The sequence below is a fragment of the Ctenopharyngodon idella genome, chromosome 7 (assembly GCF_019924925.1).
Source record: "Ctenopharyngodon idella isolate HZGC_01 chromosome 7, HZGC01, whole genome shotgun sequence".
NCBI lineage: Eukaryota > Metazoa > Chordata > Actinopteri > Cypriniformes > Xenocyprididae > Ctenopharyngodon > Ctenopharyngodon idella.
Window position 1 is genome coordinate 3797100 of NC_067226.1, and position 23984 is coordinate 3821083.

General features: G+C 35.4%; 5 protein-coding genes across 5 annotated transcripts; 1 reads left to right on the forward strand and 4 right to left on the reverse strand.

Annotated features, from left to right (window-relative positions):
* Window positions 1-1736: 1736 nt before the first annotated feature.
* her8a (hairy-related 8a) lies at window positions 1737-5044 on the reverse strand. The gene is made up of 4 exons (XM_051901512.1): window positions 4289-5044; window positions 3525-3620; window positions 3293-3365; window positions 1737-2882 (listed from the first exon to the last, which is right to left on the reverse strand). Exons 1-4 carry the CDS (start codon window positions 4349-4351, stop codon window positions 2422-2424), a joined length of 693 nt encoding a protein of 230 aa, XP_051757472.1. The 5' UTR covers window positions 4352-5044; the 3' UTR covers window positions 1737-2421.
* A 2912-nt stretch (window positions 5045-7956) lies between these two features.
* LOC127516013 (lysophosphatidic acid receptor 6) lies at window positions 7957-10526 on the reverse strand. Its single transcript, XM_051900260.1, has 2 exons — window positions 10385-10526; window positions 7957-9517 (listed from the first exon to the last, which is right to left on the reverse strand). The coding sequence occupies exon 2, from the start codon at window positions 9478-9480 to the stop codon at window positions 8503-8505; it is 978 nt and encodes a 325-aa protein (XP_051756220.1). The 5' UTR covers window positions 9481-9517; window positions 10385-10526; the 3' UTR covers window positions 7957-8502.
* A 121-nt stretch (window positions 10527-10647) lies between these two features.
* On the reverse strand, window positions 10648-14665 carry tm4sf21b (transmembrane 4 L six family member 21b). Its single transcript, XM_051900264.1, has 5 exons — window positions 14091-14665; window positions 13838-13903; window positions 13201-13337; window positions 11414-11600; window positions 10648-11255 (listed from the first exon to the last, which is right to left on the reverse strand). Exons 1-5 carry the CDS (start codon window positions 14280-14282, stop codon window positions 11244-11246), a joined length of 594 nt encoding a protein of 197 aa, XP_051756224.1. The 5' UTR covers window positions 14283-14665; the 3' UTR covers window positions 10648-11243.
* Window positions 14666-15402: 737 nt separating this feature from the next.
* Window positions 15403-17434, reverse strand: mblac1 (metallo-beta-lactamase domain containing 1). The gene is made up of 2 exons (XM_051900263.1): window positions 16810-17434; window positions 15403-16680 (listed from the first exon to the last, which is right to left on the reverse strand). Exons 1-2 carry the CDS (start codon window positions 17206-17208, stop codon window positions 16441-16443), a joined length of 639 nt encoding a protein of 212 aa, XP_051756223.1. The 5' UTR covers window positions 17209-17434; the 3' UTR covers window positions 15403-16440.
* Window positions 17435-17539: 105 nt separating this feature from the next.
* On the forward strand, window positions 17540-22157 carry mpdu1b (mannose-P-dolichol utilization defect 1b). The gene is made up of 7 exons (XM_051900262.1): window positions 17540-17709; window positions 18305-18370; window positions 18472-18604; window positions 18785-18870; window positions 19000-19118; window positions 19199-19309; window positions 20678-22157. The coding sequence occupies exons 1-7, from the start codon at window positions 17586-17588 to the stop codon at window positions 20798-20800; spliced, it is 762 nt and encodes a 253-aa protein (XP_051756222.1). The 5' UTR covers window positions 17540-17585; the 3' UTR covers window positions 20801-22157.
* The last annotated feature ends 1827 nt before the right edge of the window (window positions 22158-23984 follow it).

Here is a 23984-nt window from a genome sequence, read left to right on the forward strand (position 1 = left end):
TGATTTTTTAAATGTTCAAATATTCTGTTTTCTTTGAATTCATTCTAAAGTCATGTAATAATGCCTTATATATGTTACTTTTTGCCATACTTAATGTCAATAAATGTGAAATAAATAAATGTGGGAGCTTTTGCTTTGCTATGACACTGAAGAACTGACAACTCCAAGGTTTTATGTGTCACTGTACACCCAAACTATGCGACCCCCATCTGTTTCGCTCACATTCAATATCCAAAGCCAAACAAAAGCCCCATTCATCTCTGGGCTCTTGCTCTGCCAGCTGATACTGAATAATGAACCTCAAGGGGAATCTGGAGATCACAAAGCTCACAGTTTTCATCATCTGAAATCAGACTGTGCCTGGTCACTTGGACCATATAAGAATAATGCTTAGCACAGCCATGGCAAACGTTTTGAGTAGGCCTATTTACAAGCTTAAAGAGAAAAAGATGAAAGTTTTTATGAGGAAAACTGAGCAGCCTTGTTCTGTCAACAAAGGGGCCAGTTACAGGATAAATGCTGGCCATCACAGACCTGTTCTGTCTCGTTGAAACAGTCAGTTGCCACCTGGATGTATGGTGAACAGGAGTGGGTGCAGATCACCACGTCAAGGACATGTCCAAACACACCGGTGGCCCTAATGAACCACATGTTGGGCAAAACAGCTGGAACCCTAACTCATTCTACCTAAAATTATATTGTCATTTTGTGATTATTGACGATGACAAGAGAAAATGCCTGTTTTTCATTCTCACAATTGTGACTCACATGTCTGGAACATATGGATCATATTTAGTTTTCAGGAATGAAAATGAGGCGTTGATAGTGTACCACCAGGTCTTAGCTGTATATCACACAATTTTCACAACATTTTTTTCCAGTATTTATTTATTTACTGATTGATTGATTGATTTACAGAAAATGTGTTTTGGAAATATATAGTCTGTTATCAATGCTGCATCAGCTGAATGATTGATATCCAGCTATACAACATCACTGAACGAACTATGTGAACAAAAATTAAATATGCGTCCTACCTGCTCTTATCCAAAACCCGCTTAAATCACACTTTTCTAGTTAATCTATTATTAACTAGAACGCTAGACTAATGCTAAAAATGTTTTATAGAGATATTTTCTTTAGAAGAACAGTCAAGGGAGGTGGGTGATAATCCAGTAGAGGGCAGTTATCTAATTTTAACATAATCTGTGATTTAGCATGTGACTAGTAAATAGTGACATCCTCAGGCTGTTTTAAGTAATTGCAGCATTTCTCACAATATAGATTGAAGGAATACACAGTATTGTTAGCCTTAATTCCATTGGTGTCATTTAACAGACCTTTTGCTCTTTGATATTTTGTCGATCTTGAGCTCTTTTGTCTTCGCCACGTTAAATTATCCATCAACAAATTATTTAAAAAATGTGTTCTCATTTTTCATATTTACACAGTGTATTGAATGGAAAGCAAAGTTACTGTACAAGATGTAGGCCAGTAGATCAAATTGTTCAAGTTCAAATTGCTGGCAAAATAAGTGAAATACAAAGGGATGTACATAATATTATAATCTGAGCAAATTCATTTAGAAGTAAAAATTCATTTATGACGCTGTTTGTAAAAGTAAAAAAAAAAAAAAAGTAAATTCTAACAATTTTTGTTTGTCACTGGGATAACAGCCAGATATCAAGTACAAGTGATTAAATATTAGTTTAAAAAAAGGCACACATACAAACTGATTAGTGTCATATTTTATTTTAAAAACACCTTTATCATAATCATCATAATTTTCAAATGTTATGCGAGTACAAAATCAATACACAGTTCTGATTTTTCATAAAGGAAACCAGTTTTAACTGCTTCAATATGAGGTACTAGTCAAGACTCCGCGCTTCTTGTAATATACAAGGTTGGAGTATTTTTCACAAATGATCTTGTCCATTCTACCCATTCTGAGTCACTATTAGTGTTTTGCATTTAAGGTAGAGAAACATGCATGATTTTAACAAATCCCCTTTACTACATGTACAAAATACACCACATCTAAAACCCAGCTAGTAAAAATATCATTGTTTAAAAAAAGAAAAAGAAAAGAAAACCAAAGTAAGGTAATCTAAACTTGCCCTATAAGTAGTCAAGACAGCAATAACTAGTATATACAGTCAATGAGGGCAGCTTTGGTGTCATTTGTGATCATACCCTCAAAGCATGCACATTACATCATTTGTTTCCAAGCATGCAGTACAGTGCTTTAAATGATACCACACAACCCAATGAGACTTTGTAACCCAATATGACGCACCCCTCTGAGTGGAAAGCACTACAACCTCTCAAGAGATCAAATGTAATGGAAACTATTAGGTAGAAGAGGGCAGGCCAGGAAGGGCAAGGGGAGGGCAAATGGGGGGGTTGGGCTGGATTCATTCACCAGGGCCTCCACATGGAAGGATCGGCCCCTGGAAAGAAAGGGGGAAGGGCCGATTGTGCTGGAGACTGAGGGGAAGGAGACCTGGGGGGAGAGGGTTGTTCTCGGGGTCTCTCTCTAATCAGTGGGACTCTAGGTGAGTGAGTGGGGCTGGAGGGTGGTGAAGGAGTTGGAGGGGATGGAGGGGTGTGCAGGTGGAGAGAATGAGGCTGTAAGGAAGGCAGGTTAAGAGGGGAATGGGTCGGGGATAGAGGAAGAGGGCTAGGGGTGCCAACAGAACCAGCATCAGTGCTGATATGGGGAAGAGATTTCAGCAAGTGGTTTAGCAGACGCGCACCCAGAGTCTTGTCCATCCCAGGGCAGCTCAGGAGCAGGTTGTGCACCTCATGCATGCATTGAATATACCCGCTACTGTATCTTTGTCGAGACTCAAACCCAGTGCCTGGACTGTGACTACCACCTGAAAATCAATGCAAAATTATACATATAGGACAATGGGAGTGATTTTACCTCATGTAATCATAATAATGATTTTTAAAAAAAGTTCAAAAGCCTGCACACAATTTCCTTTGAGAAAAGAAAAACTTCTAAAGTTGCTATTCAGAGGCAATAAAAAATACACAAGTGCTCAGTGCATACCAAAAAAAGTGCAAAGTGCAAAATCAGAGGGTATTTAGATTTAGAGATCTTTAACCATACTTCTAAAACTAAATGTTACTAATACATGTATATTGAAGTCAATCAAAAAAAACAAGTTGTATACTTCAATAATATAATATATTAAATTTATTTTTAATGTAAACAATCATGAATTTCCCCTTTTAGACAGAAAAAAGTAGGCTTAAATGGTTTTAGCATAGAAAGTCTAACCTGGTCCTCTTTGAAGGTTCTCCATGTGCTGAACTGTTATCTCAAGAACATCAGCCTTCTCCAATTTCGATTGCTGTGGGAAAAGTTAAAGGAAAAGTGCCATTTAAATGTATTTATTTTCATTATAAAAAGTTAAACATTTATTAAAACGATTTAAATTATATCGGTGCAAAGAGATTTCAAATATAAAGAATGTTTCTATATTTTATTGATGTTTATTAAGGTCACTTACATCCAAATTGTAGGCATCCACCATTATACCCTTTAGTTGCTCGAGGCTTGAGTTTATCCTCTCTCTGCGTCTTTTCTCTATCAAGGGTTTCCGCAGCTAAAATGATAAACAAGCCACTTTTAGGGTCTATGAAATATTCATTAGACATCCTCAAGGGATTAATTCACTACAAATTTGACGATACAAGACTTGTGTCAATTCTGTAAGGTGCATGTCTGAATTGTGTGTGAAATATTCTCAGCTGAGTTCATTACATGCAATTATTTAACATAAACTACTGTAAAGTCTTCACTAAAGTTACTCAGTCATGTCAGTAGTGTAATAGTTATTTTAGATTCAATATTCAATAACTGCATGAGAAAACTGCTATTTCTTTTCACGTATAAGTTTTACATATTCAGGAACTACTGCACACCTAAAAGTTGGATACTAAACAATATTTAGATCTGCAAAACAATATAACTGTTTTATGGAATAGACTATTTTGCTATTTCTGACATTTAGGTCTTAAACTGTTTTCTTTAGATAGGCCTATATTCAATATAAAATTAACAGAGGACACTCACTCAAACAGCAGTCTGGAATATGTGCATATAGCCAACTTTTTAAAGCTGCTCTGTAAGATTTACAAAAAAACGGCACAATTTCACGTTCAGTTATTTTAAACGCGTTCTACTTGTATCCCCCATTGAACAAATGGATAAATACTTTGCCATAGCTGCATACGTCACAAACCAAACCAAAATGACGACAGAGTCACATACCTTTCGCTCTTCTTTTGCGTTGAAGTTCTTCTCCGGGCCGTTGCCCATGTTGGAGGCCGTCATTATACTGCACTTCCAAGAAACTAGTTTAGAAACTTTGTCGCTTTCCCACGACTTTTTCTGAAAGTTTGCGGTGGCGTTGGCTTGATAAAACTTGGAACTAAACAAGCTTACTTAACCTCGTTTAACATGTACCCATACTCCCCCTCAAACCTCCACCCACCGAAATTACCATGACAATAGGGGTGCTTTTTGCTGCACAATTTCCCACAGTCTCGGGTTTGGCCTATTAAACAGAACGAATCCCACGTTCTGCGCATAGTGATGGTGCACTGAGTAAAGCACAGAGTTCAAAAGTTTGATTTCACATGTGACTCATTTTCAGAAATAGTTACACGGATTTGACTCAACTGGAAAACGAAAAATGAAAGTTGCTCTCATTTGGGGACTATCAACACTATAGGTGAAAAGTGCACAATTAAGGGTGCACCTGTGGTTGCATAAAAGAGTCTCTTCGATTCTGTCCTTAAACCTGGTATAGAGCACATAGGTAAGGGCATTAAATGCATTACGTATTTTTCATATTGATTTCTAGAAGCAGTGTTATTCATAATATGTAAACTAAAACAAGAATGGGGTATCCGCTACCCCAACAAAGACAGAGGATGGTAAAAGTTGGAGGATGGTAACGCGTAACAATAGCAAAGAAATCTTAGTTTTTAAGTGTTTTCACAGTGGGAGAACTACTATTATCTCCTAGCTTCCCACCCCTTCCTCCACAGCGCGCGACCCATCCCCTCTACCCCCTTCACCATTGTTCTTTTCACCTACGGGACGGGCACACTCCACTGAAGCACGCCAAGATCTCTTTTTCTGCTGTTGTCCGGCCATAATGACCCACAGTCAACGGAATAATAGACAGGGTGCCAAATCCTTAATGGCCATCTTAAACTCTTCAGCAGCCCAGAAAAACACAGCAAGAGAAAGACTGATTCGATAAATTAGGAGAATTGTGCTTAATAGACAGTTCGCTATCACCATATAAGCTAACATAGAGTAATTGACAGAAGAAGAAAAAACGTGTCAAATTAAACATTAATTTAATACATTTTTAAGAATGTTTGTTAACTTGCAAACAGAAATTTTCTAATATTTTGGGGAAATAAAATAGCCTATAGCCTAGCTACATAGTTTCAGAAAGTAAGATTTTGCACCATGAATAGACGTGTTTACAGCCATAGCTATTTGGGGCCATATAGGCCTTCCGAAGCGAAACGATGCCTTTGTGTAAAAAAATAAAAAAATAAAAAAATAAAAAATTATGTAAATATTTAACAATGAAGTAAAGTATCTAGGTTCCGCCAGACCGCCTTCCGTATTCAAGTTACGAAGAAAGTGTAAACTGGCGTCGCGTCAGTTACATTTTTTCCGTTAGTTGAATAGGGAAGGCGTAAGACGTAGTGGAAGCTTTTTGAACTGCTAGAGTTTTACACTGTCTTCGTAAGTAGAATACAGAAAGCGGTGTGGCGGAACTTCATAAGGGGCCGTTCACATATCACGTCTAAAAACGCGTGGAAAGCGCGGCCGCGCCGCTTTCTCCTTCTTTCCAAACCGCGTGGAGTCTGTCATTGCTATGCAACCATAAACTGCTCTCCACCAGGCCGAGGAAGTTTCAGCAAAGGATAAATTGATTTCTAGCCCTTGCATTAGCTTTACTACTAGATATTTTTATGGATATGAGGTATAAAAACCACCCTGTACAGCTATGATCAGCTGTTCGGCTGAGCTTTCGATGTTTTATTACGGAAGAGCCGAAGCTGATCTGTTGGTTCTTGTCACATGACCTGCGGTGCGCTTGCGGCATTCCGAAAAGTTGATAATTTTTCATCTAGATGCACCTGGAAAATGCACCGCATGCGCCTCGCGACCGTGTCGCTTCCATTATGAGCGCGCCAGCTGTACGGCTACATTTCAAATAACTAATTTGAGTGCGGAAAAGACGCGATATGTGAACAGCCCCTAACTGTGGAATATGTTTATGATGGATGGATGTGGATGGAGACATTTTCTTCAGCTCATACTCGTTTAGTAACGCTTACTGCCATTATAAAGCTCGGATGCGTCAGGATATTTATTAATATTTCTCTGATTGTGTTCATCAGAAAAAAAGAAAGTCATATACACCTAGGATGGCTTGAGGATGAGTAAAGCTTGGGGTAATTTTCATTTGAAAGTGATCTAATCCTTTAATTCGACAGACAAATCTGTTCCATTTAGCCTACCACCAGGGGGTACTCAATTTACAACAGCGACATTAGAGTGCAAAATTTGAATGCAATACTGATGCGTTATGGGTTTGATAACTTTAGTTCCCATGGACAATTTATGGGTAAGTTAGTCAATCACCCATGCAGGAGACTTGAAGGGTATTCACATGCATCTTTATCAAGATCTTTATTTTGCCATTAAGATTGTATCTCTGAAAATCGGACCTACGCACTCAAGTGATCTACAGGGGAGAATTCAGGTTGACTGGGACACTTTTCCCCAGTCATCTCCATGGCAAAAAGTGTCCCAATCACCCTGAATTCACCCTAAGTGTTTAATGCTGCTTGTCCAATGAAATGTGCTTCTTTAATGACAAGTTATTTTTTATTTCTCTTTGACACCTCTCAGAAGAAGAAAATCACATGGATTGATAACAATAATTACAACTGCAAAAAGAGACTGTACGCAATATAATATCAATAAGGAAAAAATTATTTGTGTTGTTTTTCCTGCTTAAAATTGGACACTTTAAAAATATCAATACAAATAAATAAATATCAATAAAAATAACAATGTTGCCTTGAGGCAACACACATTTTTTTGTTTTTTTCTCTAAAACATTTGATGATATATAATGTAAAGTTCTTGAAAATACTTCTTTACTTGCCAGTGAAGGTGACTCGTACTTTTTGCGGGTGATTAAATGGATACAAACAAGTGAAAAAAGCACTTTTCATTGGAGAAAATATGGAGCCATGTGACATGAGCACATGTGCTGAAACAGGACACAAAATGGACCCCTGTTGGTCATGTTTTGGTAGTTTTTGCACTTTTATTGATTAGTATTTGAGTTATTCTGTAATATGTGATACGTTTGATCAATCAATTGGTGCCTTATTTTATTAAAAACAAACAAAAATAGACCATGTTGCCTGGAGGCAACACCGTACTATAGAGGGTTAAGCACTTTTATTAACATATGAAGAGTTCAAATGCAAAAGCCTCTAAGTGCCGTCTGAAATTTTCTTCTAAAATGAACATTTTTATCAAGCTTGTATGTTTAGGTTCGGTAATTTCACTTTAATGGCAATTAATAGGTACTTTTCATTGCCATTAAAGTTAAATAACTGAACATAAACATACAAGCTTAATAAAAATGTTCATTTTAGAAGAAAATTTCAGACGGCACTTAGAGGCTTTTGCATCTGAACTCTTCATATATACACATGAGAAGATTTGCGTTATACTCAAAACAAGCTGGCACCAGGTCAAACGGATGTGAGACTAGAGAGGGGGAAGGGTGTGGAAATGGGCAGGAAAGAGGGTTTGGTGGTTTTTAAACCTATTTCACTATAATTTTAAAACTTTAAAAATTTACATTAAATTCTAAACAATTAAACTTAAACACATATGTACATATTTTATGTAAATTTCAAAAATACAAAAACAAAATTATCATGCACAGTTACTTATAAACAGTAACATCTGAAATACAACAACAAAAACACCACTGCACAACTGAAAGGCTATGAATCATTAACAAATTGTAGAAACTTTACAAATATATAAATGGATATAATGCTCAAATCTAACTCAGAACATGTTCACTGTAAGTAATGATCTTAATTTGTCAATCATGCATATGTGAGAAAAACCAAGGCCCTCTAAAAAGGAACTTAAACTTTACATAACACTTATTTTCAGACATTGTTTGCATGCAGTCAGCAGCTCACCCAGAAGGGTGAAGACTTGTGGCTTCCTTCTTTTCTTCATTCTTTGTTTTTTAACGTATGAGTCATATTCGACTGAACTCTCTAATCTCTTGATGTTTCCTTCCTATTACAGCAGAAATCTATATGAGAACTTTCATGTCAACCATTTCACTGTAAGCACGAGACCTGCAAAACGTTGGTTTTCGTCTTCAGAGTTGAGAGTTGAGCTGCCCCTTACATTGTGAGTGGGGCACGCGAACGGTTGTTTCCGTCCGAGCTGTGACTGTTTGTTTGCCATATTTTGCGTACAGTGGTAGTCTCAACACCCATTTTTTTTCTTTGAAACGTCTCTGTTGTGAAGTAGTAGGCCAGGGGGTCGAGCATTGCATTCAGACAAGCTACCATGAGGCTGTACTGGTAGGGGGTTAACAGTGAACACCTGGTCTGGGTAGTTTTATAGGCATAAAGTAGCACAAGCATAACGTGATAGGGCAGAAAACAGAACAGAAAGATCGCCAAGTTAGTTATTATCATCCTTTTAATCTTTCCACTGTCTACTAGGTCACTAGTCTGGACAGCCGTGCTTTTACTTATAGCCCGGACGAGCCCCCATGAGCTGATAATCATAACGGTTAGTGGGATCCCAAACCCAATAATTAGCGTGGAAATGAGAGCAGCTGTTTGAGTGGCATAGCTCGGAAAATTTCCGAAACACGTGACATTTGTTTGCTCAGTAGTGGAATTGTTCTGTTCTTTTTTAAAATAGATCGGTAAGCTTGTTCCGATTGTTAGGATCCAGATTCCCAGACACATGCACCATGCTTTCTTGCGGCCCTCACGGACTCGAGAAGACAACGGGAAGCAGACTGCTATGCAACGGTCAAAGCTAATGCATGTGAGGAGGAGGATGCTGCCATACATGTTACTTAGCATTATGAGACCGGTAAAATCGCATAATTTCTGGGGCAGATCCCCCGACTCCATGTGGAAATAGATCCGCACTGGAAGCATACAAACCAGAAGAACATCAGCAAAGGCTAGGTGAACCATGTACGTGGTGGTGTGCGACTGTGATTTAGAATTGCGGAAAAAAATTACAAGTGCGGTGACGTTGAGGGTCAGTCCAAATATGAAGACCACTGAATACACAGTGACAAAAACCACATTCTTGCGTTCTAAATGCGGACATGTACAACATGTAGAATTCAACATTGCTGATCTTAGGATTTATCTCCTTGACTTTAATAGCCTGTAATGACAGAGAAACAAAGGGTTATGTAATGAAATGTTATCAACTAGCTATATCATGCTTATCAATCGCAAAATAAATTTGCATGTTGTATTTTATTTAAAAGTTCTTCAAAGTATTGCAATCATACAGTATCTTTGATCAGCAGGAAATTTAAAAAAAAATTCCTCCGTTTCGAAAACTGTGTAGAATTAACACTTATATTTTTAAAGGTCAAGTGACATGAACAGTCTCATAAAGAGTACAATGTACATTTCAGATCTTGTTAGAATTTTGCATTAGGGTTATGAGATAAAAAATAATAATAATAAAATAAAATGGAAAAACTCTTTTTGTACATTTTAATGCTGTTTTTACTGTTACATCCCTTGTTTTTACCGTGGAACAGAAAATGAGTTAACAAAGTCAAAACTGTCAAATTCAGTTGCAATTTTGCTTGTTTTATTTCAATTTATTTACATACTTAAAGCCTACTACAGCCTACTACCTGCACACTAAATTAAAATAATACTTTTAAACTAACATGTCTTACTTATATACAATTTATTAAATTTCAGGACTGCAAAAAAAACATTGCCTAAAAATGCCATTTATGTATTTACAGACAAGTCATATGGCAGAGAAGTCGAATGCCATTAATACACCTAGAATATCTTTAAATTTTATAATTTACATTTACAATATTTCAGATGTCAGAAAGAAAAAAAACATTTCTCATTCAGACCCAGCCAGGTTATTGAACAAATTTGATGTGAATAAATGTTTCGGTCAAACAAGTATTACACAAAACTCAAAGCTGTCAAAGGTAACTTATTTGAAAAATAAAAATGTGGGAAGCGATTATGTGGATGTTGTAATTACACTCACCGTTTTTGTAGAAGAGAGTTACTTCTGTTGGTACTGATGCTGAAGACTTCTTCTTTTGAAGTTGCTGTCTCATTTCTCCTCGTCTTCATTTCAGGAAATGTGTTTTGTGGTGAGTGATCGTCATGTTTCTCTTCTTTTTAATGTGTTCTCTTATGCTTCACAGAAAAACAAACATATCCACATCCAAAAACCACAGTGGACTCCTCAGTAATAGGTCAAATATTATGACAAAAAAAGAGAAACATGAAATAAAAAGAGCCAAAACCTGTTAAAAGTTTTATTTAGAATAAAATGTGTTAAACATCTGAACATTTAGATCTTAGCAAAAAAAAAAAGGTCTGCCTGATAAAAACAAGCCAATCCTTCCTCCACCGTAAATCGCACCTGCCACCAGCATCAGCAGATGTAACACTGGGAAGGGGCAGTTTTTTTTAAAGAAATAATTAATTGTGTATCTATATTCATTTTAATAAATTAAAAATGTCTATGTAAATATAAATGCATTGATTTTAACATAACATTGAACTATAATTTAAACCATCTAAATATTTTACAACATAAAATAAGAAAATAAATACAACTTTAACATATTTACATTTACACAACAAATGAACCCATTTTATCCACATTGATGATCAGGGAGTGTTTCCTGCCACATTTTCTCAGTCTATTATTCAATAGTATGACATGCAAACAATGTTTCAATAGAGAAGATGTTAATCAGTGAAGTAAGTTTTACAGGTCCTTTCTTAATTACTGTTCACTTCCATATTTATTAATGGTCACACGTTGGTACTGAGAACCAATGTGTGGTAATAGATCTTGATCCTGTGTTATCTGGTCTGTTGTCATTTTGAACTTATGCCACGACCTAAAGGAATAAAACATAATTTAGACCTACTATCAGATCATTTTATAAGGCACCATGCTAAAACCATAAATGATTAGACATTGCAAGACCATCAGTAAAAAAGCAGTAAATGGATAATGGAATGACCTTTAGAAATCAAGTCACCATACAGTACATACCTCTTTGCGATTGCATGTACCACAGATGCATCCAAAGAGGCCGTTGAGCACCTGAAATCCACAGAGCAGCAGTTCTAAACAAGCAGCCACCAGCAGGGCGACAAACAGGCCAATGTTGAACTCCACAATATTTTCTGGTTCTTTGCAAGTGTCCCAAATGTCAGGGTTTCCCAAGTAGTTTTCAGTGCTGCAAAATTAAATAAATAATTAAATAAATAACAACAACAACAAAGACATTAAAAGCAGTAAAGCTCCACACATTATTTTGATGTACATTATTATGTTAAAACATTATTTTCTTGCACATTTTTGTGCCCAAAAAGCCCTATTGTAGTTGTCATGATGACCATTTTTATCCACCTTATTCCTACGCCCCATGATGCGTTGCGCAAATTATGGGTGTGACTTCTGTTAAACTGTTAACAATCAGTGTGTTGAAAACCATTGAACAGCTTGCTAGCCAAGCAGCACATGGAGAGAGCTGAAGAAAGATGCCTAACAGTACACACATCATATGTGAATTAAGTTGATAGTTGCAATTTTTCAATAATAATTGTTCATTTATGATACAACATGTTATTAGCTTGTACCTAAAATTGTACAGTTGGGTACACTGTGAGAAAAAAATTGTAGAAAAACGGAAAAGGTACTGGTAATTTTCTGCCAGGACATTTTCTGTTAAGTTGTAACCCTGTGTAACCCTAAAACACAAAATTTAATTTAAAACACCTGTGAAAAATCAATTCGGATAATTTCTTCATATTAACACAGTACATTGTGCCCTATTTTTACAGACTTATTTAGAGTGTAGGACACTAATTACCAATACATTGCTTAAAACTAACTGTTCAAAGTTTAGTTAATAAGAGAATATGAAAATGTAATTGTTCAAAAAATGTGTAACTGTTCAATAAATCAATGTTGCATTTAAAAATAAAAATATCTGATCATAAACTGATAAACATCTGATCATAAACTGATAAATATCTGATCATAAAGATCATAAACATCACAACGTTATTTAGCAACTTTTAGCAAGAAATCGACCTGCCTTTAGCAACTTCCCCTGAAAGTTAGTTAACAACACTGAAAGGCACGCTCTATTTCAAGTAGGGCTTCTTCTCTATGAACGCAATAATACGTTTAAGAATAAAAAAACTGGGTAGGCTACAATGAGATGACATTATTCTACTATGTTCATTTACTCAAGTGTTGCGTGATACTAAAGTTATTTGCGTCATTTTGACAGATATCCTAAAAAATTGTATTTACCTGTGAAAACAAACCTGGAAAGAGACGCGAGGATTTGAGGAGAAAAACGAGAGATTCTTCGTGCATTCCAGTGAATAATTAATAAGATATATCGTAAATTAAACAGCGAGAACAAACCATAAAAAAGCAGTATATGTTGTCCTTTTTCATACTATTACAGCGGAATGCAAAGGGGAAAAAGAAAATACTCATGAGGAAAAGAATGCAGCGACTGAAAAGAGCTCTTGATAGATATTCTTGTAATAGCATGTCACGTTAAAATACCAAGCGTTACGTTATTCTCATGATGTCTGAAAATAAAACATGAAGTTGCCAGCTCATTCAGTCAAACTGACGTATAAGCTTTGTTTGTAAGGCAACCTTATAATTTGAAATGATTCATTTCAGTCTTTTTGAATGGAAGTTCCCCAAACCGGAAGTGCCACCCATAATTCAAAACGCAGTAGGCTCGTCAGGAAAAAGGTGGATAGGATGTTTTGAGTTCTGAAAATAGGATGGACCATTCATTTTCTCACCTGTTCATGAATGGTCTGCTCCAATCACCATGTTCAGGCAAGCAAACTGGTCCATTAACCAAACCAAGCACAGCTATAACACCACTGTACAAAGCACCAACCACACCAATTGCAGCAAAGATAATGGACAGGAACATCTAATGGACAAAGAGAAAACAACCGACGTAGGTCAGTTAAAGGTTCACTAAATGAAAAATGTAAGCATATTTGGTCATAATCACTTAATTTGTTTATGTTGAAGAAATAGCCAAGTTAGCCTAAAAATGAAAATTCTGTCATCATGCACTCGCTTTCATGTCATTCTAAACCTGTATGTCTTTTCTTTTTATGAAATACAAAATATATTTTGAATGTTTCAACTGTTTTCACCCATACAATAAAAGTAAGTGGGGTCCAAAACAACTTTCATTGTATGGACAAAAAAAAAACAGGAGGAAAGTCATACAAGTTTGGGATGACATAAGGGTCATTAAATGATGACAAAATGTTTAATTTTGGGTGGACTATCCCTTTAAAATGATGAATATTCCTTTAGGTAAAGCTGACACACCTGCTTTCCTGCTTAGGCACTAATCCAATTAAAGTCAAGAGTGTAGTTCTAGAAAAAATTCGAATCTGTGACCCTAGCAGAACTCACCCCACAGCGGTTTGCACAACAGCCTTCTCTCCCAGTGCTATGGATGTGAATCGCAGGAATCAATACCTAAAAGAGAAAAACAGTAGCCATATCAACATAAAAATATGTTAAAGAAGAGATACAGCCTACAATGTATTCCAGAAGCCAGGATGGATGGTCTCAGGTAAATAGTTTCAAGAAACTGGTCAGACAACCCCAACAGAAATGTCAAGGGAAAGCTCGATAACAATACAACGAGATAGAATTTCCTCACCAAGATACCTCCTCCAACAACGCCTCCCATGTATTTGATCTCATCTGTAAGACGGTAGAATCCCTCTGCATCCTCCTTGGAATAAGTAATTTGAAAATCAGGGAAAAACAGAAAAATGTTACAGATGATGGACAGCAGTGCCAGCGGATAGAGGCTGATGCCAATAAACTTAGCGCACTTTCCTGTACACATGATGTAAATATTCTGTTTTGTTAAGGCTCAGAAATATTAAACAGACTTTAAGTGTGTAAGCCTTTATTCTCTAGTGCTAAAATGAAGAGAGGACAGATTATAAATACTCTATATTAACACACCTATCTGACGTCAGGTCGGGTACTGATGTCACATCTTTATGATATATTAGTTGTCATAAAAATATGACTGTACTTTGAATGATCAATGTCACTCTTTCAAAAACAGTCATTTTTTTAAATGTAGAAACATACTGAATGATGGGTATTAGACAGAAAACTGTTTTGCACAAAGGAGACATTGTTCTTAATGCTTTTGTTAATGCTAACCATTTAACCATATAAAGTAAATAGGTGCAATGCTTGCAATGATATCTATTCAGGGGCATCATATGACATTTATATTATCCTGCTATCTATCTTGGATCATTTGATCAATGAATGTTATCTGCTGTTGCAGGTGTGGGCCTGTGTATGTGGCTCTTTACTGAACTCTGAACCTTTTAGAGCACTTATGTACAGATCCCACATGCCTAATCAGGAAATCTATTAGTCAACAGTGGAAACTATGAACAAGTTCCTACTACCACATCAGTTATTTTATGTAACGACAGCATACGTCAAACTTATTGGGAAATGGATCAAGGTACAGATACATGAACATTTCTATTATTAGAACATTTTATTATAACTGCTAATATAATTTTTAAGATGGGATAAATTAAATCGTTTTGGTTTGTTCACCACAACACTCAGTTACTTAATCATTAGAGTATTAATCAAATGTGTGGTGGGACTTTACTGAATGTATTTTTTGGTTAACCACTGTAAGAAACTTTTGATGAACTTTATCTGAACCTAATATAAGGTATGATGTTGTATAAAGCAGCAATAGACCAGTGAGCCACCACTAAAATTGAAACAATCAATTTACATCCATTATTTTTGCCAGTAAGGGGAGTAAATATGCTAATACACTACTTGAATAGGAATTCATTTCTGAAGCAGATGTTTTCAGGTCCTAACAATGATTTGTACTGAGGATGAGAAGAAAAACACAACATAGTAAAACATAGCAAACATAGTAAAATGCTATAATTCACATTTATGCTGACACAGAGTAATCATAAAGCATATATTTTAATGGGTTACAGCAAATGGCAGTATAATGCAATGAATTAACATTTAGGTCATAACCTATAAAAAGACATTTAAAAAAAAAAAAAAACATGTAAATGGTATTGCTCATTACAACACTGTATTTAATTGCCTATTATGATTGTACTTAAGGGGATAGTTCACCCAAAAATGAAAATTCTGTCATCATTTACTCACCCTCAAGTTGTTCCAAACCTGTATAAATTTCTTTGTTCTGCTGAACACAAAGGAAGATATTTTGAAGAATGTTTGTAACCAAACAGTTGATGGGCCCCTTTGACTTCCATAGTATGAGGAAAAAATACTATGGAAGTCAATGGTGCCTCATAACCATTTGGTTACAAACATTCTTCAAAATATCTGCCTTTGTGTTCAGCAGAACAAAGAAATGTGTACAGGTTTGGAACAACTTGAGGGTGACACAATCACAGACTTGAGTTCACAGCAGCAAAGGTTTAATTTTTTATTACCTATATATATAAAAAAAAAAGAAGATGGCACACACAAAATTTCCATCTATACATTATTTTGGGAAAGCACATTCATTCTTAGAATGAAAACCTTGACCCTTATTTACTACTGAGTCACAACCAGTTATCTTCCATAGCCATCTTTTGTCACATGACTTACAAATAAGATAAAGGCTAAAAATAACTTAAAAGCAAGTGGGTCGGTAGCTTCAGCAGTCATTATAAGTAAAATGAATAAGATTAAAACTCACAGTCAATATTCATGAATGAAGTGACTCCATTTCACACCCAACTCATTTTACACTGCAATTTATGCCATCATTACTGTACATTTGATTGGTTATACCATGCAGTTAAGCATGTGAAAAAACTTTTTTTAACTAAAAAAAAAACAGCCAGTAGCCCAATCTGAAATACATTTGAGAAGAATGTGAACTGAATGGTATGGTATTATGGATTATATAAATTAATGTGTTCTTTATTTCATAATTGCTATAACTCAACCTCAGGTCCAGGATTTCATCAATGCCATTATTCCTTGTGCACTCTAAATAATGGCCCATGTCCAGGAATTATTACATCAGCAATCTGTAACACCTTTTGTCGGTTGGACTCTTGTATCTCAGGGTTCTCGCTCAGGTCCTTCCAGGAGTCTTCATCATGACAACGTTCAAACAAGTCTCCAGCAACAAGTACTGTACCCTCTGATGTTCCCCTTACCAGGACACTGACATCTCTGCCCATGTGGCCAGGTGTTGGAATGACGGATACCTTGTGGATACAGTGGAGTACTGAATTGGTGTCAACTAATTATATATATATATATATATATATATTAGTTATAGTTATGTATATTTATAGTTACTACCATTATGGCCCTATATGACATGAATAACTTACAAAATCATCAATAGGGTATGGCTGTCCCTCAGCCAATTGGTTTGGCAGATATCGATCCCCCACGCTTATGTCACATCCCACAATTATTTTGGCGTCTGGAAACAATCCCAAGTTTCCCACGTGGTCAGAGTGGCCGTGGGTTCCGACTACTATAGCAACACTATCTGTCGTCATACCCTTCTCCTTAAGTTTTTCGACGAGAAAGTCTCTGTCCCAAGGACCCCCGGTGTCTACTAGAATAGTTTGTGGTCCGGTAATTAAAGAAATGGTACCGTCAGCTCTAAACGAGCCGTCTGGTTCAGCTTTGCAGTAGCCCTCTTTCAAAACTGAGACGCAATACGGCTGGCCTGAAATGACGGAATTGATACCAGATTCACTTTTTCTTATTGAGCGATGCATGTCTATTTGAGCCTGAGTAATCAGGATAATTTGAATTCAAAGAAACAAAGTTTACTACAGCTGAAATGTCAATTTCACTATCGCGTCATAGACTTCTACGGAAAGTCACTGAGGACAAACTACCAAAGTGGCATCTTTTAGTAGAGCTATGGAACAATCGCGCCACCTTTTGTTGGACAAGTCAAATTTTATAAATACAAATACAAACAATAATAATAGTAGTAGTAATTATTGATAATAATAATAATTGACAATAACTTATTTTAGGTGACCTCTGTATTCAATCGCAAGTAAGTTACTAGAAGTGTTTCCATAAATAAAGAGGAAGTATTACAGTAACGCACTACATCACGTGACTTGAGCTGACGTTTTGCATCATGGCGGCATCTGAAGCAGTTGCAGAAACATCTTTCATGGATCCTTTTAAAGATGTTCTGGTTAACTATTTAATGCCAGAAAGATGTTACGACGAATTCTTTTTACAGTTCAATCTTCTGCACGGTAAGTTCACGTTTTATTAGTTTAGTTGCATCTTTATAGATAAATGGAAGATATTTCAAAGATTATTTCCTGGTATACTTATAACGATTCAATGACAAAGAGGATTTCTCTTCTGTAAAATATGAGAACATATGTCATTTGGCCACTTCTGTATTAACTGCATTATTTTGTCAACTTTAAGGCAGACATTCTTAATTACTTAAAATTAGTATTCAGTAATGATCATCTATCATACAAAAATGTGTTTTGCCGAGATTTTGAGGTTCTCTGAGCTGTAAATGTATATTATTCATTTGTATTAAACCTCGTCAGCTTCACTACCTCGCTCTTTCTTACTGGCTCTTGTAAGTTATGTCTTCGGTAGTAATCGGAAGTTTCCGTAAAGGCAGTCAAAACATAGGACTCTCTTGATTTTGATTTTCTCATTTTTTTTAATTAATACTTGTTAAAATGTTAAACGTCATCTGCGTCATAAACATCATGTAATAATGTCTGTATTAAATGTGTTTGCTGTTTAGCTTGTATTAAAATTGTGGTCAACATGTTTACATGCAAATCATATTGAAGTCTGACTTGGGTTTTTGATTCTCTACAGTGGATTGTCTGAAGGTTGTAATCAGCAAAGGCCTGGGCATTGGGATCATTCTTGGTTCTGTATTAGGTAAAAAATAAATAAATAAATAAAAATAAAAAAACTTTATAACACATAAAAACCCTGACAATTTCCTCTAACACTGATGTTTTGTTCATGTTTCCTCATAGTAAAGCTACCTCAGATTCTAAAGCTGATTGGTGCAAAAAGTGCAGAGGGACTGAGCTTTAACTCTGTACTACTAGAGCTGTTTGCTATCACAGGCACCATGGCCTACAGTATTGCCAACAACTTCCCTTTCAGGTACATCGATAGTGATGCTTTTTCATAATTATGCTAAAGTCTAATTTCAAATTTATTTACCATTTTGGTAAACATTTGTCCATACACACACCATGTATTTATAAATGTCAAACAACAAAGTGGAAAACTGGCTACTAGAAACAAAGCTATAAAACATTTACCTGTGAATATTTTTGACAGTTCCTGGGGTGAGGCACTTTTTCTCATGTTTCAAACTGTGACCATTGGTTTCCTCATACAGCACTATGGAGGAAACGCCATCAAAGGTAATAAGACAATACCACATGTCTTTCCGTTTAAAAAAAAATAATGAAAAACAATCTGTGCTGCATTTTCTAAATTTTAAAAGTAATTGTTTATGCTGTACCTTTTGATTATGCTGTGATTTCTTGCAGGTTTGGGGTTTCTGGTAGTCTACTTGGGACTGTTGGTAGTCCTCCTCTCTCCCATGACCCCCATGTCTGTTGTCACTACCATGCAAGCCTCTAATATGCCAGCCATCATCTTTGGACGGGTAAGCTAGACCAAAAGAAACAACCCGGTTCAACAGCTGATCCAACAGAAATGTATTTATCTTATTTTCTGTGTCTTCAGTTAATTCAGGCTGGTACCAACTACAGAAATGGCCACACTGGGCAGCTGTCAGCTATTTCAGTGTTTCTGCTGTTTGCAGGCTCTCTAGCACGCATATTCACTACAGTTCAGGTAAAACCACCGTAATGAGCTATCATGCAATATCTAAGCGAATAAGTCTCTTATGCTCATCAAGACATCATGTATTGGATCAAAATACAGTAAAAACAACTGTAATATTGTGAAATATTATTGCAATTTAAAATGACTGTTTTATATTTCATTATATTTTCAAATTTCTGTGATGACAAAGCTAAATTTTCAGCATCATTACTCCAGTCTTCAGTCACATGATCAAATCACTCTAATATGCTGATTTGGTGCTCAAGAAACATTTGTTAAAGGGTTAGTTCACCCAAAAATGAAAATAATGTAATTTATTACTCACCCTCATGTCATTCTACACCCGTAAGACCTTCGTTCATCTTCAGAACACAAATTAAGATATTTTTGATGAAATCCAATGGCTCAGTGAGCCCTCTATTGAGAGCAAAGCTACTGAAACTCTCAAGGTCCATAAAGGTACTAAAAACATATTTAAAACAGTTCATGTGAGTACAGTGGTTCTACCTTAATATTATAAAGCGACAAAAATACTTTTTGTGTGTCGAAAAAAAACAATATAACGACTTTTCAACAATATCTAGTGATGGCCGATTTTAAAACACTGCTTCGGAGCTTTATGAATCAAATCAGTGGTTCGGAGTGCCAAAGTCACAAGATTTCAGCAGTTTAGCTGTTTGATAGGAGATCCGAAACACTAATTCAAAACAAAAGATTCGTAAAGCTCAGAAGCAGTGTTTTGAAATTGGCCATCACGAGACATTGTTGAAAAGTCGTTATATTGTTTTTTTGGTGCACAGTATTCTTGTCGCTTTATAATATTAAGGTAGAACCACTGAACTCACATGAACTGTTTTAAATATGTTTTTATTACCTTTATGGATCTTGAGAGGTTCAGTGGCTTTGCTCTCAATGGAGGCCTCGCTGAGCCATCGGATTTCATCAAAAATATCTTAATTTGTGTTCTGAAGATTAACGAAGGTCTTACGGGTTTAGAACGACATCAGGGTGAGTAATAAATGACATTATTTTCATTTTTGGGTGAACTAACCCTTTAATATTGCCAATTTAGAAAACAGTTGTGCTGCTTAATATTTTTGTGGAAACCAAGGTAAAAATTTTTTTTTTTTTTTAGGATTCTTCGAAAGTTTAAAAGAACAACATTTATTTGAAATATTATATTCTTGGAATGATGTAAAAATCTTAACGGCCACTTTTGATCAATTTAATTCATCCTTGCTTTAGAAAGTATCTGTTTTTTAAAACAAAAAACGTTACTGACCCAAAACTTTTGAATGATTATTTATGATCCTCATTGTTTGAAATAGGTCCATTGATGACAGACCATTTTAATGTGTCCTATATGCCTCTGTACAGGAAACAGGAGATTCCCTCATGGCTATCACCTACATCATCTCTTCTTGCTGTAATGGTGTGATCACAGCTCAGGTTCTCTACTACTGGAACAGCAGCCCTTCCCTCAGGAAGAAGACTGAGTAGATCCAAACGAAAGGCAAATTCAGTGACCATTCAAGTCAACTAAGTGCACTGGACAGCTGACTGGGGATCAGATGTATCCTAATCAAAATGACGGTTCTTGTAAAATTGAACTCTTTTCAGTTGTTAAATGCATTTATTGTTAACATATCAGTTGAATACTGTATAAATGCACACATTCGTGTATTCCAGGTGCCCTGAAGTGGACCAAAAAGCCGGTATGGTGAGGGGTCCTTCTATAATTATAGAATTTTTTCCCCATCTTTTTATTCCTTTTTATGGTAGTGTCCTATTTAATTAGGCAATTTTTGGACCATTTTCTTAGCTCAGGGAAGGGAGAAGTGTCCATAGTATTCTTGCATTCAACTATAAATTTACAAACATATGTATTAAATCATTATGTATAATTACTGGCATACTGTCTGACCTGGCTCACTGCATATTCACTGAAACCCATGTAGCCATTTTGAATTCAACAACAAATCTAAAAAAAAATGTCTACCAAGGTTTTGTAAACATGAATTACAGAATTGTAAAAGTGACCGAAATTGTACCAAATAAATAAATAAAATCCATACTTTAAAAAAAATGCACATTTGAAAATATGTCATCATATGCTAAAGGCAGCCCTACTAGAACATCATAGGGAAAGTATTATCCCTACAGGGGATTGGTTTCCTGTTCTATGTAGACAAATCCAACTATATTGACACTATTTCACAAAGTCTTCCTGTACCTGTACCTAGAAATGCTCATGTTGCTCTACACCCTACAAAAGACATTTTCTTTTTCTTTTTTTGTGTGTGTTTGACAAAATAAAGGTTTTTCTTTAGGTAATACATGGAGACTAGTAAATACTGTTGTATTTCTTGCAATGTCTTGCAATGGTCATGCTATAGTAATAGCTGTTGAGTGTCATCATGACCAAATGGAACTGGGTAAAATAAGAAAAATGTACTACGAAGCACTTTTTTTGTTTGTTCTAGATGGTAGAGTTCACCCATCAAATGCAAGTTGTTTCAAGCTGTCTACAGGTAAAAGGAACATTTAATTTGAATGATCGACATTGCATATTTGCACACATTAAATTTGTGAATTCATTTTCCTTTTTTGCTTGAAAACATCTATTGTGCGTTGCTGGTTTATTTCAGGAATGAAATTTTACAAATGACTGTGATTATGGGTTTTTTTCATATCTAAAGTTTTGACCGCTGAGTAAAACATTTCCATCAGATAAGTTGGTGTTTATTGATCACTGTTCACAAAGCATTTCTTTTAGCCTTAAAGGCTTCAAAAAAGACAGTTTTTTCTGCAGTTGTAGAAAAAAACTTAAAACAAGAATAAAACAGTTTATTTTAAAGTTGTGTTTTTGCATTTATCCATTATGGATGGTTTGAAGTGATGGAGTGTGATACATATTTGTACCACCAGAGAGAGGCAAAGAGTTGGTAAAAATACAATATCAGTTTTCTCCACTGGTAGGTACCCTTTACCCTACAAGCTATGTTATTAATGACTTGCATCAGTCCTTTAGTCTTCATTCATCACTTTTTAAAGAGAAGCACAGTCTACAGTATATAGCACAGAAAAGTGTACTGGTTCTGCATTCAGTGGCTATTTTATTAAGTCCAGCTCCAGCAGTCTGAAATCAGTTTGCCTGAAATCCTAATAAAAAATACTGTTTTAATAGACTACAGCAAGTTGGATTTCTTGGTTTAATGTTGGCGAATGAAGCCTGTCCAGTTGGATATTTCTGCTGATCATTTAATTGTACTTTTTAAAAAGTCTTACTCTGTATTGTAGATTTATAGGGAGCAGACAGACATAAGCAGAGTTTGAACACGACTGAAAAACATTTTTGTAGAATTTACTTTGAAACTATTTTCACTCAGAAATTGCTAGTCAATTTTTTACAAATAATTACCAACTTACCTTGTAGAAAGTACTCTAATAATCTTTGTTATATTTCATTTTTACAGTGTGGTTGAACAATAGTAATCATCCACTCAGATAGGACGGCTGAATGCAAATGGCAGAAAGATATGATACAGGCATCTAATGAGTGTTTATCTAAATATCGAAAAGCTGTTACACCAGCAAGAGCAAACTATTTCTCTGATATAATCTAAAATTTTCGAGTTCTATTTAACACCACCTTATTCATGCACAGACAATGATTTCTGAAATTTTGCTATGACAAATCAGAACAAATATTACATCTAATGTAGTCTAAATACTAACAACTTACTTGCAACCATACACTGAATTTCAAATGATACATTTGATTTCTTAACAGTAATTTAACTAATTGGTTTTTTTTTGCTAAATAATAAATAAATAAAACAAAATACAAAAGAATCTCCAAACCAACCTCCAAAACTCTTATCCTAGGGTAGTGGGCTCTCCAAATTAAATATCACAAAAACAAATTCCAAATAATAACACAGATATTTTACAAGTACCAGATAGTCAAATGGAGGAAGGTTTTTGTTTTTATTTATTTATTTATTTTTTGTAAATTGCTCCATATCTTTGCAGCATTAAAGTTAAACCCAAGACTTGACACAGGGAACTATTGTCATTTGACTATATATTATAGTTTGTTTATTTACATGGAGATTTCATGTAAGCAGCATTAAAGTGAAGCATAATAGATTAGGTTCCTCTGTAAACTTCTCTAAAGGTATCTTCATATTCTGCATGTTTTTTTTTTTTTTGGTTGTGCTCACTTGCTCATGGTTAATTAACTGCTTAAAATTTAGACTGCACATTCTACTTAAATTTATTGTCAACTCAACAACAGCATTCTGTTTGCTTTCATGTACATTACAAAAAAGGCAGAAAGTATCTGACTTGATGGCTTTTAACTCCACCTCCAACTGCAACCGGCTATTCTTGCCGATCAGCAAGGTTAAGCATAGTTCATGTCAAACACACCTATTGTCAATCATAGACCCTTTTTCATTACATATATTAGAGAGTATTTTTTTTAAATCATTACAGTTGAAGATACAAATCAAAATCATATAAAGTGTAAATAACTAAAAAGTTTTGGGTCAGTAAGATTTTTTTTTTTTTTTTTTAAAGAAATTAATATTTTTATTCAGCAAGAATGTATTGAATTGATCAAAAGTGACAGTAAAGACATTTATAATGTTAAAAAATATCACGGTTTTCATTAAAATAA